Consider the following 25,787-nt stretch of genomic DNA (forward strand, 5'->3'; position numbering starts at 1 on the left):
TGGGCACTGCAGCAGCTGTGTGTGCTCTGGGAGCTGGGTCTAGAGGAGCCATCCCCTTACGATCCTGCTGAGACTCTGTGGACTGTAGCCTGCCAGGCTCCTCAGTCCAAGGGATTCTCTAGAAAGGAACACCGGATTGGGTTGCCATGTCTTCTTCCAGGGTATCTTCCCAACCCAGGGGTTGAACCCCTGTCTCTTTTGTCTCTTTAATTGGCTGCTGCTGCTGCTAAGCCGGTTCAGTCGTGTCTGACTCTGTGCGACCCCATAGAGGGCAGCCCACCAGGCTCCCCCATCCACCTGAAAAAACCCAAACCAGGACCCACCTCCTCTAAGAAGGTCTCTCCAGCGCCCTCTGCTGGCAAAGGAAAAAGTTTTAAAGGGTCCAGCTAAAATGTTTGCAAAGCAGGCAGTGAGGGAGATTTGGAGCTGAGTCAGGGAACTCTTAACTGGCGTATAGTCAGGGCCCTGAACTTGGAGGACCCTGTAATGGAGGTGATGGTGATGATCACAGTAGAAGTATTGGTAGTGGTACCTATCACATCCGGACCTTGTTCTTGGTGCTTTGCATATTTTAATTCATTTTGCTGTCACAATCCAGTGAGATGCTGACATTATCCTCACTTAGCAGATGAGGTAACTGAGGCTCAGAGCAGATAAGTTGCTTGCCTACAGTCAGCACTCAGCTGTGAGCAGTCTGACCCCGAGTCTGTCTGACAGATTCTGTGGTTCATTACTGATCTTGGAACAAACAGATGCATCTGTCAGGCAACATAGGTCCTTTAAAGAATTCTGCAGTCACACCTTTTGTGATCAGGCTTCCAAGGTCGTGCAGTGGGAAAGAATCTGCCTGCCAATGCAGAAGACACGAGACACAGGTGCGATCTCTGGGGTGGGATGATCCCCTGGAGTAGGAAATGGCAACCCACTTCAGGTATTCCTGCCTGGAGAATTCCATAGACAGAGGGGCCTGGCAGGCTACAGTCCATGGGGCCACAAAGAGTTGAATACAACTGAGTGCACGCACACACACACACACACACACACACAATTTTGTGATGAAACCAGCCAACTCTACCTTATATATTTTATAAACACAGGCATTTTAATTACTTTAAGGTACAAATGTACCAGGACATGTGGGATAGAACACGTGGGGAACGTGAATAAATGGAATAACTGGTGCTACTAAAATACTAGAAAATAGTATTTTGAGTATGGTTTGATGGACTGGGGGCTGCTTTAGTGTAATAAAAACAGAAAAGGGGAAAAGTTCAAAATTATCATTATAGGTATGAAGAGATGTCACTCAGAGGATCTTGACAAGTGTTTCTCATACCCTTAGGTGAGGAGTGGGGCAGAACCATGATCTCAGAGGATGGGCTTGGGGGAAGTGCTTTGCGCAGGATTCATGGTGCCCCAGACCCCAAGCTGGGTGGGTGGGGAAGGGAGACCTGACCTTGGGGAGCTTGCTGCCTGGTGGCTGAGACGTGGCTGCTTCTTTAGTGTAAGGCAAGGTGAGAGTGCCAATAGTCAAGGGAAGGTAGCAAGAAAAGACAGTACCCAAGCTAGAAGAGTTTCCAGGATGTCTGGAGAGAGCAAGGCATTGTCGGTTTGGGGCCAGTGCCTGGCAAGGACCTAGATGGATGAGGGGTTGGGAAGAGGGATGATGCAGGGTCCAGAAGACGGTCCTGGGTCAGATTATCTGATCCTGGCTTCTGTTTTGTGACCAGGTATGCATACTTAGTCACTCAGTCATGTTTGACTGCAGCACCATATACAGCCAGGCTCTTCTGTCCATGGGATTCCCCAGGTAAGAATACTGGAATGGGTTGCCATTCCTTTCTCCAGGGGATCTTCCCAACCCAGTGATTGAACCAGGGTCTCCTGCATTGCAGGCAGATTCTTTACTGTCTGAGCCACCAAGGAAGTGCCTTCTGACCTGGGAAATTATTTAACCTCTCTAAGTTTCAGTTTTCCTGTTTATTAAAAAGAAATATAACAGTGAAACCCTCACAAAGCTATTATGCGGATTAAATGAGATACATCAGGCCTATTTTCACCAATAATGGGATAGGCTCAGTAAATGTTTGTTGCTATTATTATCTGCAAGAATAATATTATTTATAATAATTATGATTGTTACTATCATTATTGAAAAGGCTATTATGATGATTACTATTATTATTGGAAAAGGCTGAATGTTAGAGTTTGCAGAGTGTTAAGGATTAGATTAAAAAGTGTGTGTGTATGTGTGTGTATGTATATAGAATTTTGAGATAGTTTTCATTTGAAATCCTTTTTTTGTGTGTGACAGGCAGTCTAGGGAAATGCTCAGTTTTGCACATAATAATGAATGCCTGCTTTGTCTGTTACCATTTACAGCAACTACTGTTATTTCTGTCATCTCAAGAGAGATGTTCCTATGTTGGCACAAAAATGAGCAAGATCTATCACAAAAAAATTATCAGGTATGGGTGACTGTATGGGTCTTTGGCACTTAGGACTTAGAGACCAGTCAAATGAGTCCTTACGTGTTTTGTTTGGTTTTAGTATAGAATAGGAAATTGCATTTCCCAGGTGGAGAGGGAAAGTAAATATTTCTCACAAAATGAGTGAAAACCTAATGCCATCAGGTCATAGTTTTGTCATCAGGATGGGATTCAGTCTCAGCTCCACCAACTAGCTAGCTGGATAACTGAGCAAATACCAGACCCTCGAGTCCACACCCTGATCTACAGAGTTGAGAGCATCGTAATAATAATACTCACCTTGGTAGTGAAATCTTACAAGAGGATGAAATAATGTGTGACAAGTGCCTAAAGCCCTGGCAGGCACAGTGAGGGTGGTACCAGTCTCCTCTCAGCCTGCACCCTCTAATTCAGCTCTCCCCATTCCCAGCCTTCCCTGTCTGGGGAGCTCTAGTGGCTAATGGCCAATACATGAAGCTGCCATGTTTATCTGGACCTTGAGGCAGACAGTGATTGGAAATTCAGTGGTGAGGTAGCCGGTGCAGGGGAATGGGTTTTCAGGTGCCATATCAAGTCAGAGAAATATCTCCTTGTCTTCTTTCCCTGCATGCCTCACCAGATGTTCTATTCTTTTATGACAAATGTACTTCGTGCTGTAGTAGTGTTCTCACCAGGGGTTGAAGGAATTGACAGCATTTCTTTCTTTTTTTTTTCAGAAAGAGCCATAACATCCCTTGGTTCAGAGAGATTATAAATCCCGCATCCTCCAGATTAGATAATGCATGTTCAATATCAGTAGGAAAGAAACAGAGAAGTAAATATTTGCTACAAAATGTCTTTCTGATGTCTTGAAAATTAGTTAATTTCCTACACCTGACAAGTCGGTTCTCAGCTACATCCGCCTCCTATTTAGAGGCAAAGGGAAAACAAGCCCCCACAGCAAGGAGCCTGTCACTTGGGAATCCAGGGGAGATAATGTGACCACAGTGCTGTGGCATTGAATATTGATAAGGATGTGACAGGCCATGCTTAAAGTTTGGTGTCACATTCCAGTGACTGGCTGAGAGATGAAAAGAAAACAAAAAATTAATCCCCCTCTTGGAATATCCTGCAAATTCACTTAGCGGTTGGTTGCAGCTCAGCGGTCCATCTCTTTCTTTCCCCATTAATAATCGTAATCAAATATCCATTATTGGTTTTCAGCAACAGTGTAATTGCTTTCCCTTCCTTATTTCCTGGGACAGTAGGTCTGCTGGTGAGAAAGGGCAGTTGTGTAATCGTTCTTTCCACGCAAACTCGGAGAAGTCAGTTGTGCCCTGCGGATATTGATGTCAGCCGCTGTGCTCTCTGGTGAAGGGAAGGAAGGAAATAATTTCATCCTGCTATTTTTAGACTTCAATTTGGATTTCAGCCTTTATGATACTTTGTGTACTGGGGATAGAGCTGTAGATGCACAATCCAGTGGCTGTCAGGAGCTAGGCTTTCTACTTGCCCCCGTAGACTCCTGTCTCAGGACCGCATCTCAGCACTGCTCAGCCCTCGGGACGCTCCTTGGTGGCCAAAAGCCCAGCCAGGCTGGGAGGGCTAAGACCCACTCTGTATCGACAGTCTTTGCCAGTGGAATTTGCTGCCAGCAACCACTTAGGCTTCATTTTGCCTGGAAAGGTTTAATCTGATCTTTCGTATGCATAGATATTCAGCACCACACACATTCTCTATAAACAAAATGAAGTCGCTTGACCATCCTTCTTTTTCCTGTCAGTTTCCCAGAGGTGGTAGATAAAAGCCAAAATGAAGAAAAAGTACTCTCTTTGCTGGATTTCCTTCTGAACTCACAAGAAAGGCCCAGGCACCTGGGACTCTGGGTTATCTTTCTTCAGCGGTGATGGAAGCCAGTCTTCCTAGCTCTTCCCTATTAATGATGAGCTGGTCGTAAACTCCAAAGGCATTTAGGAAGTGCCAGTGATACTTGTCTGAGCTTGTCTCTTGTCAGGTATTTCTTGTCACATGTGCTAACATATGGACCGGTCAGCATGGCACTGAACCCTGTGGGTGCAGGCTGTGTCAGCCCCGGAGGCTGTAGGTTTCAGCAGGTAAGACCCTGCTGTTCAAGGTGTGGCTGCAAACTGGCAACACGGGCACCACCCAGATGCGGCTGGAAGGCAGGGTCTCAGGCCCGCCCTGGCTTGGGAACCAAGAACGCCAAGTGAACCATGTGTACATTAATCCCTTTTTCTTTTCTTTAAAAAAAAAAAAAAAAAAAAAATCACATGCCTATATTAGAATCTTATGAAATCTGTGGCTCCTATTCCCCTGCACTCTCACATGAGATTTTGCAGGTAATTTCAATGAGTGCAGCCCCCATGAACTTCAGTCAGCCAATCAGGAGCTCTGAGTGCATACCTGGTGGGACCCCCTATGCCATGGGCACCCCCTGCACTGCGGCTCGGTTGTCCTGTGGACCGGCCTTCACTGTGATGCCTGATCTCGTACATTTAAGGAGAACTAGCTCAGGGAAGGTTGTTGCTCATCTCTCCAGCCCCTTCAACCCTGAGGCTCTTGTTTACCAGTCCTATTGTTATGATCCTTTTGTGGCCACTCTGCTCTCTGGCTTTCTCTTTCCTTGGTTGGTTTATAGCCAGGGTCTTGGATTTCCCAGGTGGCTTAGTAGTAAAGAATCTGCCTGCCAAGCAGGAGATGTGGGTTTGATCTCTGGGTTGGAAAGATCCCCTGGAGAAGGAAATGGCAACCCACTCCAGTATTTTTGCCTGGAGAATCCCATGGGCAGAGGAGCCTGGTGGACTACAGTCCATGGGGTGGCGCAGAATCAGACATGACTTAGCCACTGAAAAGCAGCAGCAGCAGCAGCCAAGGTCTTAGAATAACCTGCAGCTGCGAGGCATAGGTGCCAAGGCCCTTGCCCAGGCACAGCACATGTTCTCCTGAGAGGTAGGAAGGTTTCCGTGGTCTTCCTGCTCTTTGTGCTGACAGCATCCTTTCTGCCGGCCCGAGGGGAGCTCTGGGCTTTGATCTCCTACAGCCTTGATGATAGCCTGAGGACAGTGCAAGACAGCCTGAGTGTCACCTTGGACACTGAAGTCTGTTCACTCCCTGATTCATCAAGGGCACACTCTGACCTCGAAGGTGTCCTTGCTTTGAAAGTGAAAGTGTTAGTCACTCAGTCATGTCTGACTCTTTGTGACCCCATAGACTGTAGCCCACCAGTCTCCTCTGTCCATGGAATTCTCCAGACAAGAATACTGAAGTAGGTAGCCATTCCCTTCTCCAGAGGATCTTCTTGACCCAGAGAAAGAACCCAGGTCCCCTGCATTGCAGGCAGACTCTTTATCGTCTGAACCACCAGGGAAGTCCTGTCCTTGCTTTGGGAGGGAGCAAATATATATTAGATGGTTAGATGGTATCACTGACTCAAAAGACATGAGTTTAAGCAAACTCCGGGAGATAGTGAAGGACAAGGAAACCTGGCATGCTGCAGTCCATGGTGTCGCAGAGAATCAGATACAGCTGAGCAACTGAACTACAACAACAGCAACAAATACATGTGGATGATTACAATTTTGGATACAGGTCAAAGCAGAAGTATGGGCTGCAGGGCCATAAACGAAGGATGTTCGTGTGGTGCGCCCACTGCTCCTAACATGGTCATCCAGCAGCTCAGTGCCTCATCCTACTGTGTGGGGCTGTCATAAAGCACCCCTGTTTCACCCCTGCAGTCTATCATTTGTGAAGAAGTCTCAGGTGAGCTCCTTTTGCTTGGGGTATATATTGATCACGTCTTTTATTCGGGGGATCGGGGCTCAGCCCATAATGAGGCTGCAGCTGGCTGCTGGGCTCCCTTTCGTGTCAGAGGCTCCAGCCCTGGCTGTTTGCTGTCTCTGGAGCCATGATTGTGGTCTGTTTGGAGCTCATGTTACACTTCCTGTGGCTTATGGACTGAGCACTCCAGCACCAGGGAAAGCCCACCTAAGGCTCTCACGATGTCAGCATGAGCTGATGGCCTCCACTGCTCCAGCCCCGCAGAATCTCCAAGGCTCTCACACTGTGCCAGCAGCATCTCCGGGCTGGGGCTCGGGGCATCACTCATTCCCAAGTAGCTTTTACTCTTCTCCATAGAACACAGTTTGGGGACATTTTTCTGTTTTATTTTCCATAAGGCCAGATGCACATGTCTATGGAGCTGTAGGGATGCTCTGCCTCTTTGACACTCTGACTGAACGTTTGTCCCATAAAACATTCAGTGGGAGCCCTTTGGTAGGTCTCTCTTCCCATCCCAGCCCTGAGCTGTCTGTGGAAAGGTGCCTGCTCCGAGAGGTGGGGAGAATCATAGCCTTCACCTACAGGGTGGGGTCTGGCTCCTTTTCTCTTCAAGTTGAGCTACTGGACAGTACCCAGGAGAGGAGCTGGGGGGCGATTTATGAAGCTCTCTCTCTCTTCCTGTCTAGCTCCTGTTTCCCTTTAAAATTCCTTGGCTGCCCTCAGCATGGGCATGTGTTTCTGTTTATCCTGTGGCTCTCAGGACTTAGTGTAGCTCCTACTTCGAAAAGCTCTGATTAGGAAGCCCTTTCCTCAACTGACAGCTTGCACTGATCACACATGTGCCCAGAAACTAGGACAGCATCTCTCTGCAAAGGGGACTGTGCAAATTTTGGCCAAAAGGCCAAAGTAAAAGCAGTGGATAAATTTTTTTAAAATTTAGATTTCCTTTCTGTTATAAAAATAAAGGATACATGTGGTTTATTTGAATGCAAAAAAAAAAAAAAAGAATATATACAGCAGAAAACAGTAAAATATAAAGTAAATCCCCCATGCCTCTCCCAACTATAAGGAAACAATTTCAAGTATATTCTTCCAGAAATATTTTACTTGTGCTTAGGCATATATGGATGTATATGTCTGCCCTTTTGTTATTTTTTAAACTTCAAATGAGGTCTTAACAGGATACTATTTGTTCTGTGCTTTACCTACTTTGATTTAATTTTTTTAGAAGCCTTTCCATTATTTTGAGAAACATAGCCTAGCCTTCTGTTGTGAATGGTTGCATTGTGTGCAACAGTAAATTTGGTTGATTTGTTTTCTCCCTTTGGTTGTTTCCAGTTGTTTCTTGTGATGCAATTACTGTACTTTTCCACACAGCTCTTTTTTTCTTGTCTGAATATGTCTGTAGGGTACATGCTTCGAAGTGGAGCAGCTAAATCAAAGACTATGTGCTTTTTTAATCTTAACAAGCATTGCCAAATGACTTTCCTAAAAAAGGGTAATGCTTTATTTGCACATCTTTACCTTGAAATGTTGCTGATCACCCTTTTATGTATTTATTGGTCATTTCTTTTCTTCTTCTGCTGATTCTGTTTCTTTCTTGGAATGTTTGTTTTTCTTCTTATTGATTTTCAGAAGTCTTGAAGGTTAAAGAATTTGATTCTTGGACTGTGCAATGTATTAGAAATATTTTTTCCTAAATAGGCCATTTGAATTTTGATTTTCATTTATGGCATTTTGCTGTCTAGAAGTTGAAATTTGCATGTATCTGGATTTGTCCCTTTTTGTCCCTTTTTTGACTTTCGGGTTTTTGTGTCTTCCCCACTTTAAACTTGTAGTCAAATGATTTAAAATTTCCATTTAGTCATTGAACAGCTTAGAAAACAATGCAGCACTGGCCAGTTGAGTGGCATATTGAGACCTTAATTTTTAATGTAGTCAGTCTACTGGGATCACTTATCAGGAAAGCTTTTCCCCTATTAACCTTTATTAGGGTGGATATTTTTTCACTTAATTGTTTTATCTGCTTCAAATTGGAGGAGTTCTTTTAGTGTATCTTTCCCGAAAGTTCATTCAGTTAATTAAATACTTACTGAATTATTATCATGGTTAATACCTTGCTAGACTGTATGATTCACAGGATTTTTTTAAAAAATGAGTATGAATTATTCTCAAACTTCATTAGAAACCTGCAGTAGAAGGTATATGTACATCAAAGTCAGACATCAAAGCAGAAAATAATAACTGTATTAAGAGTACTACCAAATGCCATAGGGGTTCAGAGAATGGAGACTATACATGGTGAGGGATGAGGGAAGAGTTCTTTACTAAAGTGACATTTGAGATGGGCCTTGATGAATTGTTAGCTTTTTAACAGGTGGGGATTTTGGAAAAGAAAAAGCATGAGAAGTGATTGTCTGAAATTAGAAACTTGTGCATTTGTCCTGGGAAGAGCGAGCGATGCACTTGGGTGTCATCGGGGAACACACAGGGGAGCCATGGGGAGGTGTCCAGAGTAGGGCTGAGGTCAACGGGGAAAGGCCTTGAAAGAGTTGGCTTCCATCTGGCAAGCAATGAAAGCCACTAACGTTTTTTGGAGCAATAATAGATGTGCTAGATTAGAAGAGTGGAATGTCTGAAGGCAGAAAGGCTCATAATTAACTGCAGGGGTGACAAGATGAATTGCTTAATGCAAAGTAGAGTCAAAAAAGGAATAACAGACCTAAACAACGTTCTCCGTCTAGGATCTATAGTTTGATGATGGAAAGAAAAACGTTGAAAGTGACCATAATGTCTGGCCTTCATTCAATTCACTCTTCTTTTTTAAATTGAAGTGTAGTTGATGAACAGTGCTGTGTTAATCGGTTTACTCTTTTTTAAACTTTTTATTTTATACTGGAGTATAGCTGATTAACAGTGTTGTGATAGTGTCAGGTGTATAGCCAAGTGATTCAGTTATACATGTACATGTATCTATTCTTTTTCAAATTATTTTCCCATTTAGGTTGTACATAACATTGAGTAGAGCTCCCGGTACTGTGTTGGTTACCTGTTTAAAATATGCCAGTGTGTGCATGTCAGTTGGGGTGCATGTGTTGAGTCTTAGTACACGTCACATTGTGCTAAGTGCTGGGAGCAGCAGTCAGCATGGCAGTCAGGATTACTGCTCTCCAAGGATGGAATTCTAACGGTGCAAGAGCAACAAATAAGCCAAGAGGAGGCAGGAATAAAGAGAGCATGAATATAAATGGAGAAATTAAGAGGAGGAGCTGGGTTGATGGAGATTCCTGATAACCTGGATTTCATGTTATAAAACTCAGCATTCAGTTGTTCAAGATAATTATCTGTCTATATATCAATAGCTATTTCTGGTGATATTCTCTTTCCGTTTTTGTCTCGGTGTTTACAGCTGAGTGATGCAGTGGGCAGTGGTGGGGTGGGGCGGCGGGGAGAGGAGTAACGGTTTGAAAGAAGCTGTAAAGTTGGAAAGGACTTCTAAAAGTCCTTTTAGAAGGACTGGCTGATCCAATCGTGGCTGATTGGCCTATCTACAAAGGAGAGGGAATTGAGCAGACTTATGGTTAGACTATGTCTTTGGCTTTTGAGGATACCTTAATTTTCTCACCTGTAAAATGGAGATCTCTCCGAGCACAACGATTTTACTTTGCTCACAGTTGTGTGGGTCATAACTCAGGAAGTGCATGGCTGGGCAGTTCTCACTAGAGGTTGTAGTCATGAGACTGAGGTTGCTGTCTTGTCAGCTCAGCTGTACTGGACAGCCAAGGTGCTCACATGACTAGCAGCTGAGAGTAGCCATCAGCTGAGATTGTAGCTGGCGTCAGTGACCAATTTGCATTGGCCAGTTGCATGTAGTCCCCTCAGTGTGCTGATTTCAGAATAGACAGACTTCTTGATTGGCAGCTAGCTTCCCTCAGGGCAAGTGTCCCAGAACAATTGGTGGAAACTACAGGGCCTTTTCCAGGATCGACTGGTTACAAGGAAGTCAGTAACGCAGTCCAGAATCAAGAAGAGAGGACGAGACTCCACCTCTCGATTGTAGGAATGTCAAAGAATTTGAATTGTAATTTAAATCTTCCACAGTGTTGCAATACTGACTACTTCTTAAGGTTATTTTGAGGTAACAACTTTTAGAACAACTTCTGACCAATCACTGCTAATTAACAGTAGTGATGATGAGGGTGGTGGTGGTGGTGGTGGTGATGGAGACAGATGATGGGGGTGATGAAGATGATGAAGTTGATGGAGATGATGGAGATGATGGAGACAGATGATGGGGATGATGAAGATGGTGAAGTTGATGGAGATGATGGAGATGATGGAGATGAAGATGATGGGGATGCTGGAGATGATGAAGTTGATGGAGATGATGGAGATGATGGAGACAGATGATGGGGATGATGCAGATGATAAAGATGATGGGGATGATGGAGATGAAGATGATGGGGATGATTCAGATGATGAAGTTGATGGAGATGATGGAGATGAAGATTGATGGGGATGCTGGAAATGATGAAGTTGATGCAGATGATGGAGTTGATGAAGATGATGGAGATGATGGGGATGATAGGAATGATGAGAATGATGAAGATGAATAACTGTACCACCTTTCTGCAAAACATCTTTTACATTGTTGGGAGGTTAAATCTTGGGTGGAATTAACTAGTGGTCTCACCCAATTAATAGGAGAAAAATAACTAGGGCCCATGATTATCATATCCTAGCCATCATACATGCACATTTAAGACTGATTTTCATTTTCCTAGTGCTTACCAGTATTCAAGATTTGAGAACTTCAATACTTTTTCTACTACTACTGCTCTTTTATATATTGTATATATCATTTTGTATCTTTCTTTTGTATAATCCATCCTCTGAGATAATAAGAGATGTTATATTACAAATGTAGAAACTCAAACTGCGAGAAAGTACTTTCCAAAGATCACCAAACTTTATAGTAGAGGCTAAATTCCAGTCAAAGTCATCTGATCTTGACTGAATCAACTCTATGTTCAGTCACAATTAATAGGCATACAAACTCTAACTGGCTTAAACAAAAGTAGGATGGATACCTGGGTTGATTGAGTTAGCAACTCAGACTTGTCATCAAAAACTCAAAGATTCTTTCCATTTCTTTTTTTTTTTCCGATCATTTCCATTCACAATGCATCAGCTTTGCCTGTAGGATGACTCCATTAGATCACAGGATAGACACAGTGGTTTCTTTGTTCATTGCTGTTTGGGGAGAGAAAACAAAAACTATTCACCACCCACCACCATCTCAGCATGGGCCATAGAACTTGGTCTGATTGACTTAGTTTAGCTATCTGGATTGCCAACCCCTGTACCATAAAGGATTGCCCAATAGACTGTCATAGGTTATCTGTTTTCATCTAGTCACAGTCTATCTGGGGAGCTAGGCTTATCATCCAGTGAAGTGAAGGTGAAAGTTGCTCAGTCCTGTCTGACTCTTTGTGACCCCATGGACTATAGAGTCCATGGAATTCTCCAGGCCAGAATACTGGAGTGGGTAGCCTTTCCCTTCTCCAGGGGATCTTCCCAACCCACGGATCGAACCCAGGTCTCCTAAATCGCGGGAGGATTCTTTACCAGCTGAGCCCCCAGGGAAGCCCATCCAGTAAGACCCAACAAAGGAGGGTTGTTTACTTGAATACTCCCTGAGTTTTGTTAGGAAGGATAAGAAGAAGAGACATTGGCTCATCAAATAACAGTATTCACTACAGTTTCCTAGACAAACACTTTTTTCATATACTACATTTCCTCTTGTCAGAGTTTCAGATGGCATTTTGGGAAGCAGGCTAAACTATCTACAAGTCTTTGCTCAGGGGAGGATTGTATTAATCTTTCTTTCTTGGAAAATAGAAGACAAAGGAATGACATTTTAAAATTTCTAAGAAAATCAGTTTCTGAAAATTGGAACTTTATGTTGTGCAAAGAATGAAAATATTTTAGACACATGAGGACTGGTGGTGTCTAAGCAATTTGCAGTTGAAGGCTTAGTACCATTGGGCATTCATATACGGGTTTGATAGTTTACTCCATTATGGTTCTGTGAAAAGACCTGGTTATTTTCAAGTTTCCTAAAGAATGAGGTAAAATGCTAATACTCTATCATTGAAAATAGTAATAGGTCAGGAAAGAGAGTTTAGTAAGAAAAATTAAATTGTCAGTGTCTGTGTTCAGTTCAGTTCAGTCGCTCAGTCGTGTCCGACTCTTTGCGACCCCATGAATTGCAGCACGCCAAGCCTCCCCATCCATCACCAACTCCCAGAGTTCACTCAAACTCATGTCCATCGAGTCAGTGATGCCATCCAGCCATCTCATGCTCTGTCGTCCCCTTCTCCTCCTGCCCCCAATCCCTCCCAGCATCAGAGTCTTTTCCAATGAGTCAACTCTTCGCATGAGGTGGCCAAAGTACTGGAGTTTCAGCTTTAGCATCTGTGTTAGACACGTACAGTTCTCTCACTGTGAATTGTGTTAGAATTCACTCACTGTGTTAGCATTCTAACTCACTGTGGTAGAACTATTTCTATTTCTAAAATGAGTGGAAACTTGTGCACAAATTTCCTGCCTAGCCCCTCTTTTAACATCATTCTCTGTAAATAGCACACTCATTCCTAAGTTCCACCAAGATTCAAGCCACAATCTGATGATCTCTCTGGGACTTCATTTAGCTTTCAAATGAGGAATAATAGGAATGATGAATCTCTATTCGCTATTCAAGAGCTTCCCCAGAAACACTGAACCTGTGTCTTCAAATTGTCTCATTATTGGTTGTAAAAACATCACCAAAGATCTCACATAGCTCAAATGGCTGTAAGTCATTTGTTTAAGGGATTGTTACTAATGACCTAATTATTCTCCTTCATAGGAGAGACTCAAATTAGCTACTACGCTTCATTACAAATGGATTCAATAAGAAGATATTTTAAAAATCTAAACCTTCATGAAATTATTACATGAACTATAATGAAGCACTGTAATTTCACACCTACATGATTTGCTTACCATTCAGTTTGTGTCTCTAAAACTGATTTCCAAACTTTGACATATGCATTCCAAGAGGTATTTCAGGATAAGTATCTTTCATTTTCACTCAAAGACCACACATAATGTATCTTATTAAATAGGAAATGGACACAGAGTTCTATAATGTAGAGAATTATTTATAGACTCCGCAAACTCTTTCCCCTGGGAACAGGTGTGAATCCAGCCCTGCACACACCATTAGAAAGAAGCCAGAGAGATGCCAGGGGATCTGACAAGTTAATAATAAAAAATAACTGAGGGCCCTCCAGGCCACTGAAGGTGATGTGGTCTCCATGTGGGGAAGAAACAGATGATAAAGTGGAGGAGGGGTTTTGGGACACGCCCTTTTCTTTCTCCCACATTGCCTGGGAAAACCAGTACCCATCGTGTTGCTTCTGGAAAGACACAAGCGCCTGCCTGCCAGTGAATCAGAGGAGCTGCCCCGGGAAGGCTTGGATCTGCACTGCTCCAGCCCTCTCTGTTCCATGGAGGGTAGATAATTGAGGGAGTCTTGTGTAATTCTGCAAACACAGAAGTACAAATTATTCTATCAGAGACGACAGCCCGCCTATAGGCACAAGTTAGGGCCTTGGCGTTATCCCCTTCTCCAAAGACCCATCACCAGCTGAGGTGGTTAATATGCCTAAGCAAACATGAACTCAATGGGATATACATGAGACTTCTTAGGAGGGCAACTGCCGTAAAGGAACAACAATAATGGAGTCTTGATGAAACATAATTAGACGCAAGATGTTCAATTGTTGTATCATATACTTCCACAAGGTAAAGGAGAATATTGGAAACAGGAGGTAAAATAGGAAGTCATAAACCCAAATGGAAATTCAGAGAATACAGAATATAAAAGTTGAAAAAAGTCTCAGTAAATGGGTTGAATAGCCAAGTGGATTCAGTTAAAGAACCAATTAGTGAGCCAGACAACTATTCAAATACTCTGAAGGCCTGAGGAGCAGACAGAGAGAAGGAAAAAAAAACAGAAGCTAAGCAAGGTACAGAATAGAGTTATTTGATCAGTGTTCATATGAAAAAAAAAAATCCCAAAAGAAAAGAAAACAATTAATAGAGGAAAGAGAGGAAATATTTGAGAGACTAATGACTGACAATTTCCCAGAAAAAAGGGAAAGATATAAGACCTTTTACTAATGGGCTTAGTAACTCTAACAGAATAGGAAAGGGTGAGGGGATCAATAGGTTGCAATTAAACTTCATATAAAACCAAGATAAAAAGAAATTGTCTAAGGGCAGATTATCTAGAAAGGGGTAAGAATTAGGCTGATCTCAGACTTTTCAACAACATCATAGAAGGCAAGAAGGCAGAATATTAAACCTAACCATTATTTAGAGTTTGAATATGAAATAAAGATGTTCTCAGACCTGTAGGTCCTTAAAAGATTTACAAAACACGTTTTCTTTGAAGTGTTTTTCAAGGAAATATTTCAGCAATACAAACAATAATTTCAGGAGGGCAGCGTGAGTTATGTGAGAGAGAATTGAAAAAAACTTTGGTAAATTTTACTGTTGATGAGATAGAGAACTTACAAATAAAACAAGAAATGTGTCTTAGTAAATATGAAACTAAAATACGGCCTCAGAATGCGTCCAAGTGTATCCCCTTTGAGGTGGAATGAGAATAGAATGAAGAGGCGGTGGAAGTTTGCTAAGAGGCAGCCAGACAGGCTCATTCCCTCCATGACCCAGTGGGAGCCTCTCAAACAACAAATGAACGTTTAATTTCGCACAGAAACCTGTGCGCAAATGTTCATAGGAGCTTTATTTATAATAATCCCAAGCTGGGAAGAACATCACAGATGTCCTTCAGTGGGTGAATAGTTGAATAAACTGGTTCAGACAGCGTGGAACATTACGTAGCAATAGAAAGAAATGAACTGTTGGTGTGTGAATCTCCGGGGAACTATGTTGAATGAAAAAAGCCAATCCCAAAGTTGCATAATTTATGATTCCATCTATATAATATTTCTGAAGTGATAAAATTTGGAAACGGATGTAGTGGTTTCCAGACACTAGAGATGGTAGTCAAGGTGGGAAGTGGCAATGTGGTTATAGCAAAGGGTATTAGGATGCTTGGTACCTTGAATGTGGTGGTGGGTACATGAACTTGTGCAAGGGATAAAATTATGTAGAACTGTAGACACGCACACACACACATACACACGAGAGAGGACATCTGAATAAGATCAGTGGATTGCGTCAATGGCAGTTACCTGGTTCTGATATTGTACTATATTTTTGCAAAATGTTGCCATTGTTGGAAAATGGGTAAAGGATTCATGGATCTCTCTTTATTCTTTTTCATGATTTTATATAAATTAAGAAAAAGGAAGATAGGAACAAATAAAGACATAAAACTTAAAAATTAAGAATCTTGGTTGTAACAAATCAGAAAAACAACCATAATTATTAAACAGTAATTATGGTAATTCTGAACACATAGGTGAAAGCCACCAATCCCAAAGATTAATTCCAGAATGGATTTTTGTACATTTCAGCCAAATGTGTTGTATTGCATTCATTTCTGGAAAAAGAAAAATGGGTGAGGTGGGGTGGGGGGACTGGGGCAGGTTCAAGAAGGAGGGGACATATGTATACCTATGACTGATTCACACTGTTGTACAGCAGAAGACAACACAGTATTGTTAAACAATTATCCTCCAATTAAAATAAATTAAAAAAAGGAAAAATGTAAAAAAAAATTGAACATAAGATGCAGTAAAAGGAAAAATTGAACTAAAAGAGAGTTGGAGTAATAATTATAATATTAGAAAAAACAACAGTATATGTAAAATTGGGGGGCAATAATGTCACAAATTAGAAGTAAGTCAAATTCAATTACAGAAAAATATGAAAAATCAGGAAGTTTGATGGTAGGTATCAGATCAGATCAGATCAGTCGCTCAGTTGTGTCCGACTCTTTGTGACCCCATGAATCACAGCACGCCAGGCCTCCCTGTCCATCACCAACTCCCAGAGTTCACTCAGACTCACGTCCATCGAGTCAGTGATGCCATCCAGCCATCTCATCCTCTATCGTCCCCTTCTCCTCCTGCCCCCAATCCCTCCCAGCATCAGAGTCTTTTCCAATGAGTCAACTCTTTGCATGAGGTGGCCAAAGTACTGGAGTTTCAGCTTTAGCATCATTCCTTCCAAAGAAATCGCAGGGCCGATCTCCTTCAGAATGGACTGGTTGGATGTCCTTGCAGTCCAAGGAACTCTCAAGAGTCTTCTCCAACACCACAGTTCAAAAGCATCAATTCTTCAGTGCTCAGCCTTCTTCATAGTCCAACTCTCACATCCATACATGACCACAGGAAAAACCATAGCCTTGACTAGACGAACCTTTGTTGGCAAAGTAATGTCTCTGCTTTTGCATATGCTATCTAGGTTGGTCATAAGTTTCCTTCCAAGGAGTAAGCGTCTTTTAATTTCATGGCTGCAGTCACCATATGCAGTGATTTTGGAGCCCAGAAAAATAAAGTCTGACACTGTTTCCCCTGTTTCCCCATCTATTTCCCATGAAGTGATGGGACTAGATGCCATGATCTTTGTTTTCTGAATGTTGAGCTTGAAGCCAACTTTTTCACTCTCCACTTTCACTTTCATCAAGAGGCTTTTGAGTTCCTCTTCACTTTCTGCCATAGGGTGGTGCCATCTGCATATCTGAGGTTATTGATATTTCTCCCGGCAATCTTGATTCCAGCTTGTGTTTCTTCCAGTCCAGCGTTTCTCATGATGTACTCTGCATATAAGTTAAATAAACAGGGTGACAATATACAGCCTCGACGAACTCCTTTTCCTATTTGGAACCAGTCTGTTGTTCCATGTCCAGTTCTAACTGTTGCTTCCTGACCTGCATACAAATTTCTCAAGAGGCAGATCAGGTGGTCTGGTATTCCCATCTCTTGAAGAATTTCCCACAGTTTATTGTGATCCACACAGTCAAAGGCTTTGGCATAGTCAATAAAGCAGAAATAGATGTTTTTCTGGAACTCTCTTGCTTTTTCCATGATCCAGCGGATGTTGGCAATTTGGCCTCTGGTTCCTCTGCCTTATGCAAGTGTCTTTTAAACTATTTTTCATGTTTTTCTATATATTTAAAATAATTAATGGTTTTAATAGTAAAAAGAAAACATTTTATAATAAAAAACAAAAATATTGAAGACGATTAAGGTATTAGATAAAAATTTAGAGCTTTAAATACTTTTATTAGAAAATTAAAATAGAGAGAAAAGTAAAACAAGCATTTGACAGCAGAAGCTAATAAAAAGATGATAAATATAAAGAATGAGAAAAATAAAGATAAAATCAGAAATCAAGAAAATAGAGAACAAAAATAAGTATCAAAGATGAACAAAGCAAAAGGTTCTTCGAAAGGTTAATAAGCTAGCAAGACTCTGATAACACTGAACAAGATTAGTCAGAAAAGAGGTAAATGTTTAAATAAAATACAGAATGTAAAGGAAAAATGTCTATGGAGAAAAGTGATTTTAAAATTTATGAACAAACATTATAATGCATATTAAACCTGTGAGAAAGTGGATTGATTTCTATAAAAGATGCAGTGTTAATGTTAAACTGCTGCTGCTGCTGCTAAGTCACTTCAGTCGTGTCTGACTCTGTGCAACCCCATAGACGGCAGCCCACCAGGCTCCCCTGTCCCTGGGATTCTCCAGGCAAGAACACTGGAGTGGGTTGCCAAAGTGAAAGTGAAGTCGCTCAGTCATGTCTGACTCTTCCCGACCCCATGGACTGCAGCCTAGCAGGCTCCTCCATCCATGGGATTTTCCAGGCAAGAGTACTGGAGTGGGGTGCCATTGCCTTCTCCGAATGTTAAACTGGACACTAGAAAAAGGAAAACTGAGTAGACTATAAAAATTAAAGATATTCAACTGGCAATAAAATGCTTCCTTTAACATGGCTCAGTCAGTAAAGAATTTGCCTGCAATTGGGAGACCTAAGTTCAATTCTTGGGTCAGGAAGATCCCCTGGAGAAGAAAAGGGCAATACACTCCAGTATTCTTGCTTGGAGAGTTCCATGGACAGAGGAGCCTGGTGGGCTACAGTCCGTGGTGTTGCAAAGAGTCGGACACAACTGAGTGACTAACACTTTTCACACTTTCAACGAAAACGTTAGGAGAAGGATGGGGAACCCACAAAAGGAATAAACTGACAATGGATCAGAAGAGATATTTCACAGGAGAAAATCTGAGTGTCTAATAAGCGACTGTAGTGGAGAAACTCTACTTCAAGATGCTACTTGTCACGTATCAGATTGGCTACAATTAGGAAACTGGAAAAGAGAGTCTGGTGTTTCTAACAAGGATGATCTCTTCTCATGTGTACCAGACCCTATTCCTCCTCTCTTGATCCAGGATGTGGCTAAGGAAATGTGATTTTTCTCTCTTTTTTTATTATTTTATCCCTTTAAAATTTTTTTTGGATGCGTCGTGCAGCACGTGGGATCTTAGTTCCCAGAACCAGGGATGGAACCTTGTCCCTGAAGTGGAAACTTGGATCCCTAACTACTGGACCACCTCTTTTTATTATTTTAGACTGCATATCACACGATGAGAAAGTACATACATGGTGAACACACTGCTTGATGAATATTCACAAAATGAACATACCCATCACCACCACCATGGGCACACAAAACCCTTCTAACATGCCCGCGGGCCTCCTGATGCCTCTCCCTGTCCTTACTCCACTTCTCTCCAAAGAAGCCACTATCTTGATGTCTAATACCATGGATTAATTTTTCATATTTAAAAATATAAAATAAGTAGAATCATAGTACCTCCTCTTTGCCTTTTTGTCTAAGCTTATGTTTTTGAGATTCATCCATATTCTTGCAGATTGTACTAATTTGTTCATCTTCTTTGCAAAAATTCCAATGACTGGACACTCCATGATTAATCCATTCTTCTATTATGGACATCTGTTTTCCCTCCCAGGTTTTGGCTGTTACAAATAATGTTGTCTGATCATATATACAGTTGGTCTTCATTATTAGTGGATTTTGAATTTGTGCGTTTGTCTACTTACGGAGATTTACTTGTAACCCCCAAATCAATACCTGCAGAGTTCTCCCTGTTATTCAAGGACATGCTCAGAGTGGCTAAAAATTTGAGTCACTTGATGGGCACGATTCCAGCTGAGGTTGAACCAGGCAGTACTCCGCTTCCTGGTTACAGTTGTCATACTGTAGAGACATCCCCCTTTTGCTGACTTTTTAGTGCCATGATTTTCACATCTTTGTGCTTTTTCTTGGTGATTTTGCTGTTCAAATGGCTACCTCACCAGCAGAGTGATGAAGTGCTGTCTGATGCTCCTAAAGGCAGGAAAGCTGTAATGTGCCTTATAGAGAGCATATGTGTTTGGTGAGCTTTGCTCAGGCATGAGTTATAGTGCTCTGTATGGGACTAGTGGTAATGAATCAACACTATATATTAAGTAAGGTTTTTTAAAACAGGAACACACATAAAACAAGATAATACATTGATCATGCAAGTGTGCTCAGTTGCATCTGATTCTTTGTGATTGTGGACTGTAGCCCACCAGGCTCCTTTTATGCATGGGATTCTCCAGGCAGGAATACTGGAGTGGGTTGCTGTGCCGTCTTCCAGGGGATCTTCCTGACCCAGGAACTGAACCCATGTCTCCTGTGTCTCCTGCATTGCAGGCAGATTCTTTACCCACTGAGCCACCTGGGAAGCCCATGATAATGCAACCAAAGGCTGACAGGAGGCTAGCGCTGCATTTCCTCTGAGAGCAGTGGTTCAGCATCTGCCAATTTAGTGCTCATAGTGACTGTAGAAATGACTACTGTGAATTAACACAAGTCCTAAATATATACTCATGAAATGTACGTATTCCTAAGAGTTGTTGCTGGGTCATGTGACTGACGTATTTTCATCGTTAGCACATCTGCCAACAAGATTTCACAGGCACTGCACTCGTGCGCACCCCCACCAGCAGCACAGGGGAGGACTAGTAATCTTTGCGGGTTCCCAGGGGTCACGTGCGCATGTGCGTGCTCAGTCACGTCTGATTCTCTCGGTAGGGTCTCACTCTGGAGCCTAGTGTGCATTTTCCTGATGATTGATGTTGTTACATCTTTTCATAAAGCACTCATTGGCATTTAGATCCCCTCTTTTGTGAAGTGTCTTTTCCAGTCTTTGACCAAAATGGGGTTGTCTCTCTCTTCCTTGTCTTGTGGGAGTCCTGTTTATAGTCAGGACGCAGTTTTTTGTTGGTTGTATGTATTACAAATAACTTCTTCCACTTTGTGGCTTATCACTTCATTCTCTCAATGGTTTTGTTTTTTGATGAATGTAAATTCTTAATATTTATAGTCAAATTTCTTACTTGTTTTCTTTATAGCTAGTACTTTTTATACCCAGTTTGAGAGATCTTTGTTTACTGCAAAGTCATAAAGATGTTATCCTATTCAGACATACCTCAGAGACATCGCAGGTTTACTGTCATGGTCTAGAACCAAACCTGCAGTATCTCTGAGAGTCCTTAAAAAAAAAAAACAAACACTAGGAATAAAACCACTATATGACCCAGCAGTCCCATTACTAGGCATATACCCTGAGGAAACCAAAATTGAAAAAGACACATGTACCCCAATGTTCACTGCAACTCTATTTACAATGGCTAGAACATGGAAACAACCTAGATGTCCATTGACAGATGAGTGGGTAAAGAAGCTGTGGTGTATATATATGCACAATGGAATACTACTCAGCCATAAAAAGGAACACATTTGAGTCAGTTCTGATGAGGGAGATGAAACTAGAGCCTATCGTACAGAGTGAAGTAAGTCAGAAAGAGAAATATAAATGTCGTAATCTAATGCATATATATGGAATCTAGAAAGATGGTACTGATGAATTTATTTGCAGGGCAGCAATGGAGAAACAGACCTAGAGAACAGACTAATGGACACAGTGGGATTTGGGGAGGGAGAGGGTGAGATGTATGGAGAAAGTATAGGAACTTACAATACCTTACGTAGAATAGATAGCCAATGGGAATTTACTGTTGAGGGAACTCAAACAGGGGCTCTGTATCAACCCAGAGGGGTGGGATTTGGGGGGGAGATGGGAGGGAGGTTTAGGAGGGAGGGGACATGGGTGTATCTATGGCTTACTCTTAATGTTTGACAGAAAACAACAAAATTCTGTAAAGCAATTGTCCTTCAATTAAAAATAAATAGATTTTTTTTTAAAAAGAAAAGATAATGGTGCTGATAGACTTGCTTGACACAGGGTTGCCATAAACCTTCAATTTGCAAAAAAAAAAAAGCAGTATCTGTGAAGTAAAATAAAATGAAGCATAATAAAGCAAGATATGCCTGAATTATTTTCTGGAAGTTTTATTCCTTTTTCGCATTTTGATCTGTAGTGCACCTGAAATTGATGTTTGCCTGGTGTGAGCCAATAATCACGAGTTGGCTTTTTTCCCTGTAGTGTGTGCGTGCTAAGTTGCTTCACTTGTGTCCACTTCTTTGCAACACTATGGACTTTAGACCACCGACTCCTCTGTCTTTGGGATTCTCTAGGCAAGAATACTGGAGTGGGTTGTCGTGCCCTCCTCTGAGGGATCTTCCCAACTCAGGAATTGAACCCAGATCTCTTAATGTCTCCTGCATTGACAGGCAGGTTCTTTACCACTAGCACAACCTGGGAAGCCCATTCGTATAGTGATATTAATCCAGTTGACCTGAGTATATTGAACAGGCTGTCCTTTACCCATTACACTGTATTTCTTATGCCTTCATTTCCATTCTTTTGTCTGCAACCTGTTTGTATCCTTATATCTAATGATGTATGTGTCTTATAAGCAACATAGAATTGGATTTTGATTTTTTCTTATTCTAGTCTAAAATCTTTGACTTTTATTTATTTTTTTAAATATAAATTTATTTATTTTAATTGGAGGTTAATTACTTTACAATATTGTATTGGTTTTGCCATACATCAACATGAATCTGCCACAGGTATACACGTGTTCCCCATCCTGAACCCCCCTCCCTCCTCCCTCCCCGTACCATCCCTCTGGGTCGTCCCAGTGCACCAGCCCCAAGCATCCAGTATCGTGCATCAAACCTGGACTGGCGATTCGTTTCATATATGAGATTATACAAGTTTCAATGCCATTCTCCCAAATCATCCCACACTCTCCCTCTCCCACAGAGTCCAAAGACTGTTCTATACCTCTGTGTCTCTTTTGCTGTCTCGCATACAGGGTTATCGTTGCCGTCTCTCTAAATTCCATATATATGCGTTAGTATACTGTATTGGTGTTTTTCTTTCTGGCTTACTTCACTCTATATAATAGGCTCCAGTTTCATCCACCTCATTAGAACTGACTTTTAAATACAGTATTTGTCTATTTATATTTAATGTAATTCCTAACATATTAGGGATAAATAGTTCTATTTTGCCATCTTCCCTATCTATATCACATTCATTCCTATCTTTACTGCTTTCATTAAAACCAATACTTTAGTGTATTTTAATTTTAAAGCTCTCACGTATTGGCTTGTTAGTTATACATTCTTTAAATCTCTCTGCTTTATGATTACCATAAGGAGTTCAATATGAATCCATGAGTTTTAAAAATTTAATACATTGAGCACTTTACTACTTTCTGGAAACTCAAGGACCTGAAACTATTTTAATGCCTTTCATTCCCTCTTTGTCATGTATTTTAAGTCTTCATATATTTTAGATCACAAAAGAAATTATTGCTTTTTTTTTATATCAACAGTCACTTAAATTTAGCCAAATATTTACTCTTCCATTTTTTTTCATTCCTTTATGCATGTCCTCGGAGAAGGCAATGGCACCCCACTCCAGTACTCTTGCCTGGAAAATCCCATGGATGGAGGAGCCTGGTAGGCTGCAGTCCATGGGGTCGCTGAGGGTCGGACACGACTGAGCGACTTCACTTTCAGTTTTCACTTTCATGCATTGGAGAAGGAAATGGCAACCCATTCCAGTATTCTTGCCTGGAGAATCCCAAGGACGGGGGAGCCTGGTGGGCTGCCATCTATGGGGTCACACAGAGTCAGACACGACTGAAGTGACTTAGCAGTAGCAGCAGCATGCATGTCCTTGGGCTTTCTAGGTGGCTCAGTGATAAAGAATCACCAGCTAATGCAGAAGTTGTGCATTCAATCCCTGCATTGGGAAGATTCCCTGGAGAAGAAAATGGCAACCAACTCCAGTATTCTTCCCTGGAAAATCCCACAGGTAGAGGAGCCTGGCAGACTATAGTCCATGGGGTCACAAAAGATCTGGACATGACTTAGCAACTAAATAACAACAATAATGCATGTCCTTGCTTCCAGCTGGGATCATTTCCTTTATTGTGCATATACTACAAGGAATTGTTTCCATTTTTATTTATTTAAGGATACCTTTTTTAATTTTTATTTTTGAATGAAATTAAAATAATCGTATAATTTATAGGATGTTACCTTTTCCCCACTGTTTTTAAGATGTTGCTTTATCACCTCCTGGCTTACACCATTTCTGTCACCCATATTATTGCTTCCTTGAAGTGAATGTCTTTTTTTCCCTCTAGCTGTTTTTAAGAGATTTGATCTGTCTTTGTTGTTCAGCAGTTTCACTAAGATGAACCTGGGTGTGTTTTTAAGTTTGCTTTTTCCTTCCTTGAGATTGTATCTGAATGTGTAATTTGATGCCCCTTGTCAATTACCTGAAAATTCTCATCAATAGCTTTTCTAATATATAGCTTCTGTCTCATTTTTCTTACTTACTTTTGGATTCATCATTTATAGTTACAGGCTTTAAAATAATGATGATCCATATATTTAGGAAGATAGAGGAGCTGGTGGATAATTTCAGAAGAGAACTGAAATGTAAAAAAAAAAAAAGTCAACAGAAATTATATAACTGATAAAGTTACCAAAATTTAGAACACAATAAATAAATTGAATAGCAGATTAGACACAGTAGAAGGAAGGATTAATAAATGGAAGATAGTTGTATAGAAAGTGTTCAGTCTGAAGCTGAATGGATGATGAAAAATATGTTTTCATTTAAAATTTTGGGCTTTTGGCTTTCCATTAAAATCAAAATTTTTGTTAACATTGAGTCTACATTCCTCATGGCTTTATCTGGTCTGAGCTGATGAAAGGGTTCCCTGTAAAGGGATATGTCCTTCCTACTAGCAAGAGTTCACATCTCTCTTACTGCATTCTGTTACTGAGGCTGAGTATCTGTTGTTATGGTTTATATTACCCTTGCACTGCTTCACTCATTTATGTTACCTGGATGAACATGGGTCGGTAAAGGGAAAAGGTGGGGGAGGGACAATCTAGGCAGATGAAGTTCAGTTCAGTTCAGTTCAGTCGCTCAGTCGTGTCCAACTCTTTGCGACCACATGAATCGCAGCATGCCAGGCCTCCCTGTCCATCACCAACTCCCAGAGTCCACCCAGACCCATGGGTGGTTTGGTATTGGTTTGGTAGGTGATGCCATCCAGCCATCTCATCCTCTGTCATCCCCTTCTCCTCCTGCCCTAAGTCCTTCCCAGCATTAGGGTCTTTTCCAATGAGTCAGCTCGTCACATGAGGTGGCCAAAGTATTGGAGTTTCAGCTTCAACATCAGTCCTTCCAATGAACACCCAGGACTGATCTCCTTTAGGATGGACTGGTTGAATCTTCTTATAGTCCAAGGCAGATGAAGTAGCACATGAAAAAGTACTTGCCCTGAGGGAGTTGGGCAAGTCTAGGGACTCAAATGAAGGCAGAAAGACAAGAGGAAAAACGTGAGTAGGGTTGCTGTATTGAACCACTGAGTCTTGAAAAATATTTAGGATCTTGGATATCCTTACAGACCAAGTAGCTAAGAAGGACTATACTTATTTCACTGTTACTTGATGGTATACAAATTTGGCCCCTCTGAATCTTCTGGTTGAAATAATCCATCATTATGTAAAAGCAAGTTGTTCACTCTAACTTTTTAGCCAGGTGGAAAAGCTATTGGTTTGGTATGAAGAAACAGCACTGAATTAATCTTTATGCCTTTGTTTCTTCCTCTGCCTTATAGCTGCAAGTGTCCGCTGCTTGGAAAAGTGTGGGAAGCTGACTTGGAAGCTTGTCGGTTGCTTATCCAGAGCTTGCAGCTCCAGGAGGCCAGGGGCAGCCTGTTTGCAGATGAGAGGCAGACGGATGACTTAGTGGGGGGTACTTATACAATGGCTCTGGCCACCCCCCTGAGGTCCCACCTGGAAGATGAAAGGAAGAACCCTTTGCAAGCCTTTGAAGAGTGGACGGTGCACCTGACTCCCTCGCCTCACTGTGCTAGCAGTGATCAGAAAGAGGTCTGTCCATCCTCATAGGATTAAGGATTCTTTCTCTGAGAGGGGCTTTGGGACCACACTGCAAGTGAGAGCAGTAA

General features: G+C 41.6%; 1 protein-coding gene across 4 annotated transcripts in view; it reads left to right on the forward strand.

The window, feature by feature from the left end:
* DISC1 (DISC1 scaffold protein) overlaps nucleotides 1–25,787 on the forward strand; it is a 425,923-nt gene that overhangs the window by 362,094 nt on the left and 38,042 nt on the right. For 2 of the 4 annotated variants that reach the window (XM_061404828.1, XM_061404827.1), the window contains exon 11: nucleotides 25,437–25,710. In XM_061404828.1, coding sequence (XP_061260812.1) covers nucleotides 25,437–25,710 — 274 coding nt within the window. Of the gene's footprint in view, nucleotides 1–25,436; nucleotides 25,711–25,787 lie in introns of those variants that run through there. The other 2 variants (XR_009734186.1, XR_009734185.1) reach the window with 2 other exon arrangements.

The sequence above is a fragment of the Bos javanicus genome, chromosome 28 (genome assembly GCF_032452875.1).
Source record: "Bos javanicus breed banteng chromosome 28, ARS-OSU_banteng_1.0, whole genome shotgun sequence".
Taxonomy (NCBI): Eukaryota; Metazoa; Chordata; class Mammalia; order Artiodactyla; family Bovidae; genus Bos; species Bos javanicus.